The following is a 13,497-nucleotide window of genomic DNA, read 5'->3' on the forward strand; positions in this document are numbered from 1 at the left end:
CCTGACTTGGTGTGCAGATAGTGAGAGCCATAAATAATAAAATACAGATCAACAAGTGTCGGGACTTGATCAACGAGTCAACCCATGCCAAGAGATAACCGTTCGATCCAAAACCGCTTTTGACATGTTTAATGCTCCCGGCTTGACATGTTGTAAAAATCCCGACTAGGCGTTGATTAATCACATCCCGATTAATCGTTACTCCCCACCCCACCGCCCGACTAGCGACTAGCGATTACTTCAAGTAGTGATTTACCCAAAAAAAAAACAAAAAAGAATCTAAAATCTATCAAGTAGTGAATATTTTATAGAAGTACGTCTCTTTCTATAACTTGCTCGCTTATAAAGTATCCATATTTCATATTTTTGTATAGGATTATCCTACTACATAAACATAGTTTATAGTTCTTGCAAAGACCATACTTCATTGACTCAGTTTTTTTATATACATATCAATTGGCTTTAAATATATGAGGTTAAAATGAGCATACTTGTGACATACATTGCTTAACAAGCGAGATGAATGACGGCAGTGGTGTTCTGGCGGTTACCCGTCAACCAGTGGTGGTTGTTTCTCCCAGTGCAGCCTACTCAACTCCGGCCATGGGAATCCCCACACCGTCCCCATTCTCGTTCTCAGTTGCGTCTACAAGATGGAGTTCGTCTAGACCTTATAATCATGTTTTTGGTCTTGTTCTTCGCGCTATGATGATGGCGTTTTCCTTTGGTTCTTCTTTAGCACTCGCGGTCACCATGTCGAATAACAATCAACAAGACCATGATAAGCAGGGATTCCAACACCACCCGGAACTTGTGTAGGTTTTCTTTAAATTTTGATTAAAAAAAAATTCTTCTAAGATGTACAGTTTGACTTTTATTGTCAAATAAACTACTTATAAACTTCCAATGGTACATCTAGTTGTCAATGTGGGCTCATTTACTTGTTTATTTATTTCTTCGTGTTTTATCTCAAACGGGTCAAAAGACCACGCATGAAAGTGTATATTTCATACATACAACATCCTAAACTATTTTCTTAGTGACTCATATAGATTATATGATGGCAAATTGAAAAATAATAATCCCATTTTTCTGAAATTGGTTGATAATAATCCAAAGTTAGTTATTAGCCAATAATAATCCGACCTCGTCCAAATTTTTTGTAAAATAGTCTGCCATTAAAATAAGCTTAATGGAGTTAAGGTTTTTTTTTTTCCGAATTACAAACCAATGTTTTAGGGCTTTTGATCAGAACGAGGATACGAGTCGATTGATGTAAAACTTACCTCGAAATTGTGTTCGAAATGGCTTGAGTTTTGTTAATTGGAAGTTAAACACCCGATTTGAAGCACCGTTTTCGTCGTTTGGAGCACCGTTTCGAGGTAAGTTTTACATCAATCGACTCGTATTGTCGTCCCGATCAAAAGCCCTAAAACATCGGTTTGTAATTCGGAAAAAAACTTAACTTCGTTAAGCTATTTTAATGGCGGGCTATTTTAAAAAACAATTGGACGAGGTCGGATTATTATTGGCTAATAACTGACTTAAGATTATTATTAGACAATTTCAGAAATATGGGATTATTATTTTCCAATTTGCCTTATATGATTATATATAACTATTTGTAAAAACGTCCAAAAGAAATTTGACCCCAACTCGTTGGGACACGTTCAAAAGGAAGTAGCGATACAATTACGACTCTTTGTCTACTGTTACAGCTACAGCTTGGTAATCACTACCGCCGTTTTCGTCTACTCTGTATATCAACTCTTCAAAGGCATTTTTGACATCGCCTTTAAAGGCGAGTTCATATCTGATAAGACCTCAGACTACACAAGCTTCGTTCTCGATCAGGTCAATAAATTCCAAAAATTATATTGTATTTTTAATTTGAATGATGCATGTTGCTAGCTTCTATATTTACCGGTACTATCATCACGTATATTAAAATTAAAACGTATATTGAAAATCCAGTTGGCAGGCTACCTCCTTGTGACAGGCTCTGCGGTGACAGCTGTAATGATCAATCAAGAGGCGTTATCAGGAAATACATCACTCAAGAGAGCTGCAACAGCTTCTGTTTGCCTGTCAGTTGCTGCATTCTTGACGACTGCAGTTTGTGCGATTCTATCGGGATACAAGCTGAGCAAAAGAGTCATGTGGTGATGCAATGACGTTCGTTGTATTTTTTTATCTTTTTTTTCTTGGTTCTGTGTGTTACTTCATGTTCATAACCTCGGCAGACTCAAATGTGTGTACATGAAGGCTTGAACTCAAATGTAGCGACCACTGACCTGTATGAACTTGGTCAAAAACACCTATCACTGTTCGTGTCAAAAGTAATTTAGTTTATTAGGGGTGAGCAAAAGGAAAAACCCGACCCGACCCGACCATTACCTGACCCGACCCGAGAACCGATCAAACATAAAATACAGAACCGATTCACTACCCTAAATATAGGGTCGGTTCCGGTTCATAGGTCCAAGTCGGGTTTCACCATGAAAAGAACCGAGAACCGACCCGACCCTATTTTATATGAAAAATTGGAACCGATTTAAATACCTAATTACTTGAGTTCGGGTCGGGTTGGGTATATTTTCGGTTCGGTTCTCGGTTATTTTCGGTCCGGACCTAAACTTGCTCACCCCTATAGTTTATAACTACTAAAAAAATTGATAAATAAATATAATACAAAAGTAACATGTATTGTTGACCAAAAATAACCAAATGACATCTTCTTGGACCAAAGAGTAAAATACCAAAATGGTCCCTGAGTTTTTGTCAATTTTGCCACTTTAGTCCAAAAATGAATTTTTTTCTATCTGGTCCCTAAGGTTTCATTTTTGTTGTCATTTCCATCGAATTGGCAAACTGGGTTAGAAATTGCTGCACTATTTGTCGTTTTCCTCATTTAAGTTGAGGGTATAATTGTCATTTTATGCCTGAACTTCATCAGGAACTCCATCATGTAAATGAGAAAAACGACAAAAAAGGACGGAAATTTCTAACCCAGTTTGCCAATTGGATGGAAATGGCAACAAAAATAAAACCTCAAGAACCCAGATACAAAAAAATTCATTTTTGGACTGAAGCGGCAAAAGTGACATAAACTCAGGGACCATTTTGGCATTTTACTCTAGACCAAATTATAGATCATATGCACGTTAGCTAACAAACTTATATCGATACAAACATACTGGTTTACTACAACCTCAAAGCAAGATCCTAAGCAACTGCTTACGTTAACGGAAGTACAAAGTACAAACGTTTTACAAAACTTGATGAACAGAGATTCAAACTATGCTGTGTGACTCTTTCTTGGAACCACATGCTGCCCCATAATAGCTACAACTAATGTTTATAATCCATGAATCTATGTACTCCAAGCCCATGTAACCATCCTGCACGATTAGAGTATTTATCGGGTCAACTTTAACACGGTACTGCTTCAATTATACAATCTACAAGGTTACTTTTGTTACCAGTCATTTAAATAAACTGAGTTTTTGAAATGAGTTGTTTTGATAAAATGATACTTGTGTTACATAAGTCAAAATATAACGTATGGAGGGACTGTGATTATGTAATGGAAAACGTCTGACCTGTCGATTACTACAACAAGGAGGGGCCAATAAAATGCAAGCTTAACAAATTGATACGTCGTTTTAGCCTTAAAGGATCCGAAATGCGTAGTTACATTAATAAGATGTTGTCCATTAAAGAATCTGAAACAGGAAAAAAAAATTAAAAAAAATATATATATCTACATAATAGGGAATTTTCAATAATACAAGAAAAGAAGCACTTAGCACGTGAAAGGGAAAATGTTGAAATTATTATAAGGGATATCCTACATTTAGGGGTGTTAAACGGGTCGTGTTTGCGGGTTGGCGGGTTCAACCCGACCCGAACCCGAAAATCATATCATACATATGAACCCGAACACGACCCGAAGTTTCGTGGGTTGACCCGAACACGACCCATTCAACCCAAATTTTTTATTTTTTTTCTGAAATTAATATATTAAAATTAAAATTTACTTAAGAAACAGAAATGTATATAATAATATCATATTTAAATTATAAAATCTATGTTAATTTCTTTTATTAAGGTATAATCATGGCATAAAATACACACCCCATTTTATTTATGACATAAAATATATTGTAAAAAATATAATATGGTATAAATGTGTTAAACGGGTCAACCCGTCAACCCGACCAGGTTGACCCGAACCCGACCCGTTAACCTAAACAGGTTCGCGGGTTCAACCTGAAACTGACCCGAACTCGTTTAGACTAAACCTAAACCCGTAAATTTCGTGTTAGGTTCGTGTCGGGTTTTTGGGTCGTGTCAGAAATTCACACCCCTACCTACATTAGAATCGTGAATGCTCACAAAAATGAAAGAATGTAGAACAATATATCATAAGCTAAATGAACTTACAAGATAGTATTATATATAACAAAGGTGAATGTAAGCTGGAACATGAACCAATGCCCTGTCACAAGGAAAATGCCGCAACATACGCCATGGAGCACCATCTCAAAAACTACCAAATTATTAATGAGAGTTGATGTTTCATATGGGTTCCTGTAGTTATACCTATCCTCCAACTCTGCTAGAAACACAAGCTACAAACTCATATAAAAAACATTAGAAACGTGTTTAAAACAAGCTAAAAAACATAATGCGGTTTATAAAGATGTGACAGCAAAAAGGTAAAGAGTTCATTAACGCATATAATGCGTCGAAGTTGATTGATTTCTATTATCTTAGGACTTTATCTGATTACAAGTTGATGTTAATTGAAACGGTATCAGAGTGCAAGGGCACGGGTACAAATCTTATGGCTTGCAAAAGCTGCCTTGTATTAAGTGCTTTTTTGGGCGTTTTCCCCTAAAAAACTCCCCGCAATGCCCAAATTCCACCCCCGGGGGCGTTTTTTTCAAAAAAATTGCTTTTGCCGTGCTTTTTTCCATGCCTTGCTTCATTGGTTTTGGCCAATCACCCTTAATCTTCCTTTTGTTTGTCCAATAAGATTTTTTGAGGGTTTTTTTTATTTAATTTTATTACACCTCTTTTAACATAATGCCCACATCCCCACTACACCCATTTTAGAAAACGCCCCAGAATGCCCCATTGCTGACCGGGCTGCCACATGGCGCAAAACGCCCAAGGTTAGGGGGCAGGGGCATTACCACTATGGTCTAACACCAATGTCATGTGCAAGTAATGGTTTATCCCGACTAGCATCCAATTACTAGCCGATTAATCGCTAGTTGGAGGTTCACCGAGTAGGCGGTCAACGATCGGCCAAAAATCGGCAGCTCCAGACAAATTCCAGCCAATTACCGGCTATTTACCGGTCAAACCTTGTAAATTTCAGTGATTAATCTTGTCTACTTAAAAATATAAGCCGATCAGGGTTAAAACTTGTCTTGCTAAAAAAATTACACATAAAAATGTGTGCGTATGTATATAAAACCGAAGATCACATATAAAAATCTCAATCCGATTAATCCCTATTAATCCCGATGAATCGCTAGTAAGTAATCCACTGCTCGACTAGCGCCTGGCGATTCTTACGACCCTAATTATATCCCTTACTACCATGATAGAGTTATGTTGATTGAGTGTAACAATTATGATATTTTCTAGAGTATTATTATACTATAAATAAAACATCTTAATATATGAAAACAAAACCCTACATCTGAATCAAGTAGGAATAAGTAAGTATACCTGAAATACATTGGATATGATGATGAGTACGTTCACTATAACAAAGATGATCCAGAGAACCGCTACCCACACCATTGACGCGGCACAAAGAGACGAGCTCAGACAAGCAGCTTTAAGAAAAACAAGGTTTGCTACTTGCTAGTCATAGCGTTGAAAAAGTAGCATCAACTTATCATACTTGCTTCCTCTTGAAGTTTTCTTCCAACAGTAAAGTACACATTAGTTTACACCAGATTCTCTGTAGCTTTTTAATTTCATTCATTGAGTCCCCAATTTTTTGCACAATTGAGTTTCTCGCCCTAACGTCTGTTAAATAACCATTTAGCCGATAAGAGTGAAGGGGTGTTTGACATTGCTTATTTTGGTAACCTAATTAAAAGATGTTTGGTATGAAATTCTTAGGTCATAGGGTATGGGGGTCGTCCCCTACCCGTCCCGCTTCGTCCCCGGCGTCCCACACCGCCCCCTGGGCTCCATCGCGGCTCTCACGGCTTCTCCAAGACGTTGGAGACGAGCCAAATTTGTGGGGGCCCCTTCATTAAATGTCGTTGTAACGGCTAGTTTTTAAAAAAAAAATAATTAATTTAAAACCTATAAATACTCACACATTTAACTATTTTTATACAAAATTTCACCCACTTTCTCCAAACAACCCCCTTTACACACCATTTTTATACAAAAATACACAATGTCATCTTCCTCTTCATCGGGTTTGACGGACACCATGGAAGCCGTAAAATATTTTATAAACACGGTGATAGCCGCGACACAACTAATTCTGGAAGAAGAGGAGGAGGTTTCGTCACAACCACGAAACAGGAACTCACACATCGACCGAGACAGAGAAAGTTAGTTATACAGTAGAAACTCGATAAATTAATACTCGATTATTTAATAAACTCTCTAAGATAATATTTTTTGCTGGTCCCGACTCGGGGATAGGGTGCTAAATTAATCATTCGCTAAAATTATAAGGTAATACATTTTTGATAATTTCTTTAGACCCCATGTAAAATATAAATTAATAATTTCTTATATATAACATATTACATGAATGATTTATGAAGGTTTCTTGAAAAATGACTCAACTGTCTTTTGTTTTTTGTTGAAATCAATTTCCCCTTGAATCTCGTCTCTAATTTTCCTTAGCATTGTAAGAACTTCTGGTGTTGTTTTCTCATAGCTCAACAAGAAATTGTTCAAAGTGATACATTGAACACAAGAAGCATAATAAGGTGGGAGATTGAAGGTTTCTTTCAAATTGGGTCGTTCATTTGATATACATGCATCGTATACAATAATTAAGTGGAAGCTTGAAAGGTGTTTGTAAACTAAGTATTCTACTATAAATTAATAAAATATTAATTAATATATAAATTAATAATTATTAATTTATCGATTAATTGATAACTCTTTTAATTAATAAATTTTGGTGGTCCCAAGTGTATTATTTTATAGAGTTTCTACTGTATTTGTATTCTTATATTTTTATTCTTATTTTTGTATTTATAAGTTATATATTTTTATTTGTATCGTGTAGGTGCTCACGAAAGATTAGTCGCTGATTACTTTGCCGACGAGCCGTTGTACTCGGAGACTATTTTTAGACGCTGTTTCAAAATGAGTCGTCGACTTTTCTTACGTATAGCCAACGATTTAGCTACTTATGACTCGTTTTTTACCTTACTACACGATGCTTGTAACACCCTTACCGATATTTAACGTATTTCTTATAAATTAAGAACTAGAAATGTGTATTAATGATCACACATACTAATCATAATACTGGTTTATTTAAACTTTACTTAGCATTAAAACAATACAACAAAATGTGATTGAGTTCGTCGTTCAAAACGACAACGTAATAATATGCGGAAGCTTGAACTTGATCGTGTTCGGTTCTTCGTTGAGCTTGATCGTCCCCCGGTATTGTATATAATACCTACAATTCATAAAACATTAATTGAATTAGTCATACGTAGTTTAGAACGTGTTTAAACGAGTTCGCGAGGCAAAATAATTGAAAAAAAAAACAACTTTTTTTAAAACTGACTCCATCATGCCACGCGACGGAAACCACTTGCTCCCTCGCGTGGCGCGAATGAGACCATTTTCCAGCAGGTTCGTATCTGGGACCTGCATTTTCAGTAATGCTAGTTTTTACGGAAACGGCCATAACTTCTTCGTTATTGATCCGTTTTACGCGATTCTTTTTCCTACGCGTTCGTAATTTAATTCTCCATCTAATGGAGTTAAATTTCAACATTCAAACTAATAAAATTCTAAATTTTTAAGCATTCGGCTTATTATTCAAAATCAATATTTTGACCCGTTTGTATATAAGACCTCCAAACTTGTTTCTAGTTAATCATAAATCATAAACCAATGTATTTAACTCAAAATCTCTATCTTGGATTCATAACTTTTGTGAATTACGCGGCAAACACCCAAGTTACGCGCGTAATTCATTTTGACCCCTTTAGGGGATTTTTATGCATTAAAGCATCAAACCTGCTCTTCTATTTCCCCACCTCGCGTTCCCATATTTAAATTGCTACTTATATTCCACCACAACTATTTTTGTGTTGGATCTAACATAAGGGACCCATAATCCCAATTTAACCCTTCGGTTAGTCATTTTACAGAAAATACTCGTTTCAACTCGTTTGACACTAAGGTCCCATATTATCCCTTTTTATACTTATCCTAAGGATTTAATCTATCAAAACATTTATTTCTAACAACGTTTAAAGGTCGTTTGCCCGATTTACCCATCAAGGGCATTTTAGTCAACTTTAGCCCCTCATTTATGACGAAGGGCATTTGCTACTTATTTGACCCCAAAATGTATGTTTAACCTTTATACATACCTGGCTCGAGTCAACCTAGTAACCCGTTTCGACACCTTGCTTTTATTACCGATATTCTATGGTGGCGCAATTATCCAAATTACTATTCGCTCCTGTAAACACATGACTTGACAACCACATTAGTTGATTTCGTCAAATGGTGTTATCACCACCATTTGACCCATTCGGCCTATATGACCCAATATTTTCATATGTAACAAAACATGGTTTTTAATTACCATTCACACATCTGACCCACTTCGGATTTTCTCACTAAATCCGTTTTTCTCCTAAAATCATTTCTTATACTTTTTAACCCATTCGGCTTACGCTACGGGTGTCCTTTGAACTTTAATTTACTTTAGTGGATACTTGACAAAATTTCCATTTTTACCCATTTTCCCATTACTAGTACGCTATAAGGTAACTTTAAGAAAGACTCATTTAATTCTTAATCAATTCATGACTAATTTACCATTTTGCCTCTTTCGCCATTAATCGTGGTTTAAAACGTTTTCATTCGTTTCGACCCATTTCGTTACGCGTCGGAACCCAAAATCCGAACCTAATCCTTTGTCGTATTTATCGCCTATAAAGTAAACACGTATACTACAAGTGGGTGTAAGTTTTACTTACCTTGCATCCATGCCACACTTTCTTTCCATACTTGCTCCGTTTGACCCGCTTCATCCACAAGCTTCCACCTAGCTTGTTAGGCGTCAAACTATCATCATATTTCATAAGATGGTTAGTTTAGTAATTGTCAATCATGACTATTCCATCTTATGTATTTTCTATCAAAATTAATATTCGATGCAATGAAGTTTGTTGTATTTTCTATCTTTTTTTTCTTGGTTCTGTCTGTTACTTCATGTTCATACCCTCGGCAGACTCAGATGCGTGTACATGAAGGCTTGAACTCAAATGTAGTGACCACTAACCTGTATGAACTTGGTCAAAAACACTTATCACTCAAATGCGTGTACATGAAGCCCAAAAAGGTTTCGTGACAAAGTCAAAAATATATCTGACAATGTAATATATCTACACAAATAACATCTGCTTAGACCAAATTATGGATCATATGCACATTACCTAACATATTCATATCATCACAAGCATATTGGTTTACTACAACCCCAAAGCAACTGTTTACGTCAACAAAAGTACAAGAATTTTACAAAACCTGATGAACAGAGATTCAAACTATGTTGTGTGACTCTTTCCTCGAACCACACGCAGCCCCATAAGAGCTACAACTAATGTTTATAATCCATGAATCTATGTACTCCAAGCCCATGTAACCATCCTGCACGATTAGAGTATTTATCAGGTCAACTTTAACACGGTACTGCTTCAATTATACAATCTACAAGGTTACTTTTGTTACCAGTCATTTAAATAAACTGAGTTTTTGAAATGAGTTGTTTTGATAAAATGATACTTGTGTTACATAAGTCAAAATATAACGTATGGAGGGACTGTGATTATGTAATGGAAAACGTCTGACCTGTCGATTACTACAACAAGGAGGGGCCAATAAAATGCAAGCTTAACAAATTGATACGTCGTTTTAGCCTTAAAGGATCCGAAATGCGTAGTTACATCAATATTATGTTGTCCATTAAAGAATCTGAAACAGAAAAAAAATTAAAAAAATATATATACACATCTACATAATAGGGAATTTTCAATAATACAAGAAAAGAAGAACTTAGCACGTGAAAGGGAAAATGTTGAAATTATTATAAGGGATATCCTACATTAGAATCGTGAATGCTCACAAAAATGAAAGAATGTAGAACAATATATCATAAGCTAAATGAACTTACAAGATAGTATTATATATAACAAAGGTGAATGTAAGCTGGAACATGAACCAATGCCCTGTCACAAGGAAAATGCCGCAACATACGCCATGGAGCACCATCTCAAAAACTACCAAATTATTAATGTGAGATGATATTTCATATGGGTTCCTGTAGTTATACTTATCCTCCAACTCTGCTAGAAACACAAGCTACAAACTCATAAAAACAAACATTAGAAATGTATTTAAAACAAGCTAAAAAACAGAGTGCGGTTTATAAGACGTGACAGCAAAAAGGTAAAGAGTTCATTAAAGCATATAATGCGTCTAAGTTGATTGATTTCTATTGTCTTACGACTTTATCTGATTACAAGTTGATGTTAATTGAAACGGTATCAGAGTACAAGGATTTACAAGGGCTCGGGTACAAATCTTATGGCTTGCAAAAGCTGCCTTGTATTAAGTGCTTCTATATAACAGGGGTTTTTAACTGAGTTGAGTGTAAAGAACTAAACTTGCAACAAAATACCTATTAAATGACACCGCCTGTCAACATTCGTTAAAAAGAACACCGCCTGAAAAATGGTATAAAGATAAAGGACAAATCTGATTAAAATCAAATATCTCGTTTACAATACTTATTATTATTATTATTATACAATTCTACTAATAGAGGAAATCTAGACTTTTCTCTTATTTACGTATGCATGACATTTTTGTGTAAATTTCCACACTATAAATTTGCAACCATTTTGTGTATAAAGAAGTTGTATTTATGGCTTAGGGTGGTTTTCAAAAAAAAAAAAAAAAAGCAATTTTCACTTTTAACCTAAAAGTTTTATTCTTTAAACTTTAATTCCAATGACTTTTTAACTTTTTATCCAAAGTTTTTCATCTTTTGCGATTTAACCCCAATACTTTTTTATTTTCAATTTGGTCTCTCATACTTTTCATCTCTCGCAAGTTTTTCGTTTTACGCTTCGTTCTAAATTTTGCGAGTCAACATGTCGCAACGTGCGTGTGGGGTTTAACGTTTTTCGTATGTTTTTTCCCGTTTGACAGTATTTTCTCCGTTTGACAAGTTCGTCGCAACGTGCGGGTCCTTGATCGACTTAGTTATTATCTTCTGTGTTTTACGTTTATGTCTAATTTCTTCGCATTAATACGCCACAACGGGCGTGCGTGGTTCAACGTTTTTACGTCGGTTTTTCGTTCAGTGTTATTTTTTACTTTTTTAATTTTATTTTTCGAGCTTTTCTGATGTTGGCGGTCGCTGACATTGGCGTGACATTAGTGCTACTTGGCACGATTTTACGAACGTATTTAACCTATTAATTTTTTTACTAATACTTTATTTGAAGTATACCGCTAATTCTAACTAAAAACCAATTTAAAAAGAAGTAAAATGACTGAAAAGCCCTCACATGCAAAGTATGTGAGGTAACTTAACTGAGTTTTCGGACGACGTTAGTTGAAAAAGTTATAGAATGTAACAAAACATTAACATAAAGGTTGGGTTTTTGCCGATTTCATAGTGAAAGGTATAAAGTGCAGTTTAGGTATAACATAAAGGTTGATTTATGCAATTTAGTCTAAGAAAAATTATTTTTTTACGTGCATATTTTTATATACGTGTCGGTATAAATTCGATTTGCTCTACGTTTTGATATAAACTTTTTATGGAAACGAGTCAGGTCATATATAATACGTTTTCGTTTAAAAAAACATTTTTACGTGCATGTTTTTATGTGCATTTTGGTATAAATTCGAGTTGGTGTATGTTTTTTCGTAAACTTTTTTGGGAAACGAGCAAGGTCAAATATAATATATTTTCGTGGTTAATTTTATGAATGTTTTGTAAATTTTGTTTCGAACCGACTGGAGTCAAATTGTGGTTTCTTTTTTCCTTTTTTTCAAAAGATCTAATTAATCTCTTTTGATTATTTGTGTCAGCTTTTCCGTTATACACGTTACATTTTCTATGTATGACTCGAGTCACATATAATACGTTATTATTGTACGGTAACGGTATAAATTCGAGTTACTTTATGTTTTGATCTAATCACAATGCTTATATAGGTTACATTGAGTTCAGTCAGATGTGTTGAAACACGTGCTTTCATATGGTTAACGCATCACATAATGTTTGAACTAATTCATTCGACGTTTACGATGTACCCGCGCCGTAACGCGCGCGGTTCTTATTGCTAGTTAAGGTTAATTGGTTAACCACTTTAACATTTTTTAAACCCAAATAGGAATGGCAATAGGCTGGGTATGGGCCGGGTATTGGTAATTCCAGGCCCGTACCCGGTTGTAATTCTTTGTCCCATACCCGGCCTATTATCCGTCGGGTAATTACCCGTCGGATATCGAGCATACCCGCGGGTATCGAGCATACCCGCGGGTATCGGGTATACCCATTAATTTCTTAAAAAACCCGTGACAAATGTGCAATTTTTACTTTAATGTTTATATAATTTACTCTTTTAATGACTATAACAAATGAAAATATGATTAATAACTTACATATCATATTCAGACCACATATACTAAACTAAATTAAAACGATTACTTAATTAAGTAATTGTATCAGAACCACCTAATTGCATAAAACATCCACATAATAAAGGGGTGATAACTTCTATATCCAATATACATGCTCAAAAATAAGTTATATTTTCACTAAACAATTGTCATATACATATCCACATATAACTATAGAGAAGGTAATAAGTACATGTACTAAGTTTACATATATGTAAATCTATAATATCATACTTTTGGGTATTATTCGGGTAAATGAGCCGGGTATAGGGCGGGTATCACTAAATCCCATACCCGTACTCATACCCGATTTTTTTCTATTTTTAAGCCCGTATCCGACCTATACCCATTGGGCTTCAGGTATACCCAACCCGTATGTTTCGGGTTTCAAGTATACCTGTTAGGCTTCGGCTTTTTTTCCATCCCTAAACCCAAATACTACTTTTGAATTAATAATAAAGCCCCATTCAGTCATTCACAATTCACAAACAAAGCTCCCACCACCAAGGGCAATATCGTAACTTCACAAAATCAAAAACATCCCGC

At 35.3% G+C, this 13,497-nt stretch overlaps 2 protein-coding genes and 1 non-coding gene across 3 annotated transcripts; 1 reads left to right on the top strand and 2 right to left on the bottom strand.

Annotated features, from left to right (window-relative positions):
- The first annotated feature begins 490 nt into the window (after window positions 1-490).
- On the top strand, window positions 491-2,317 carry LOC110939870 (CASP-like protein 4A4). Its single transcript, XM_022181451.2, has 3 exons — window positions 491-815; window positions 1,719-1,854; window positions 1,975-2,317. Exons 1-3 carry the CDS (start codon window positions 520-522, stop codon window positions 2,164-2,166), a joined length of 624 nt encoding a protein of 207 aa, XP_022037143.1. The 5' UTR covers window positions 491-519; the 3' UTR covers window positions 2,167-2,317.
- Window positions 2,318-3,164: 847 nt separating this feature from the next.
- LOC110939871 (protein cornichon homolog 1) lies at window positions 3,165-6,024 on the bottom strand. Its single transcript, XM_022181452.2, has 4 exons — window positions 5,746-6,024; window positions 4,447-4,634; window positions 3,603-3,725; window positions 3,165-3,401 (listed from the first exon to the last, which is right to left on the bottom strand). Exons 1-4 carry the CDS (start codon window positions 5,818-5,820, stop codon window positions 3,374-3,376), a joined length of 414 nt encoding a protein of 137 aa, XP_022037144.1. The 5' UTR covers window positions 5,821-6,024; the 3' UTR covers window positions 3,165-3,373.
- A 3,674-nt stretch (window positions 6,025-9,698) lies between these two features.
- LOC110938514 lies at window positions 9,699-10,611 on the bottom strand. The gene is made up of 3 exons (XR_004894102.1): window positions 10,427-10,611; window positions 10,105-10,227; window positions 9,699-9,903 (listed from the first exon to the last, which is right to left on the bottom strand). It is a non-coding gene; the product is annotated as an uncharacterized LOC110938514 (transcript).
- Window positions 10,612-13,497: the final 2,886 nt, after the last annotated feature.

This window comes from Helianthus annuus, chromosome 5 (genome assembly GCF_002127325.2).
Source record: "Helianthus annuus cultivar XRQ/B chromosome 5, HanXRQr2.0-SUNRISE, whole genome shotgun sequence".
Classification (NCBI taxonomy): domain Eukaryota; kingdom Viridiplantae; phylum Streptophyta; class Magnoliopsida; order Asterales; family Asteraceae; genus Helianthus; species Helianthus annuus.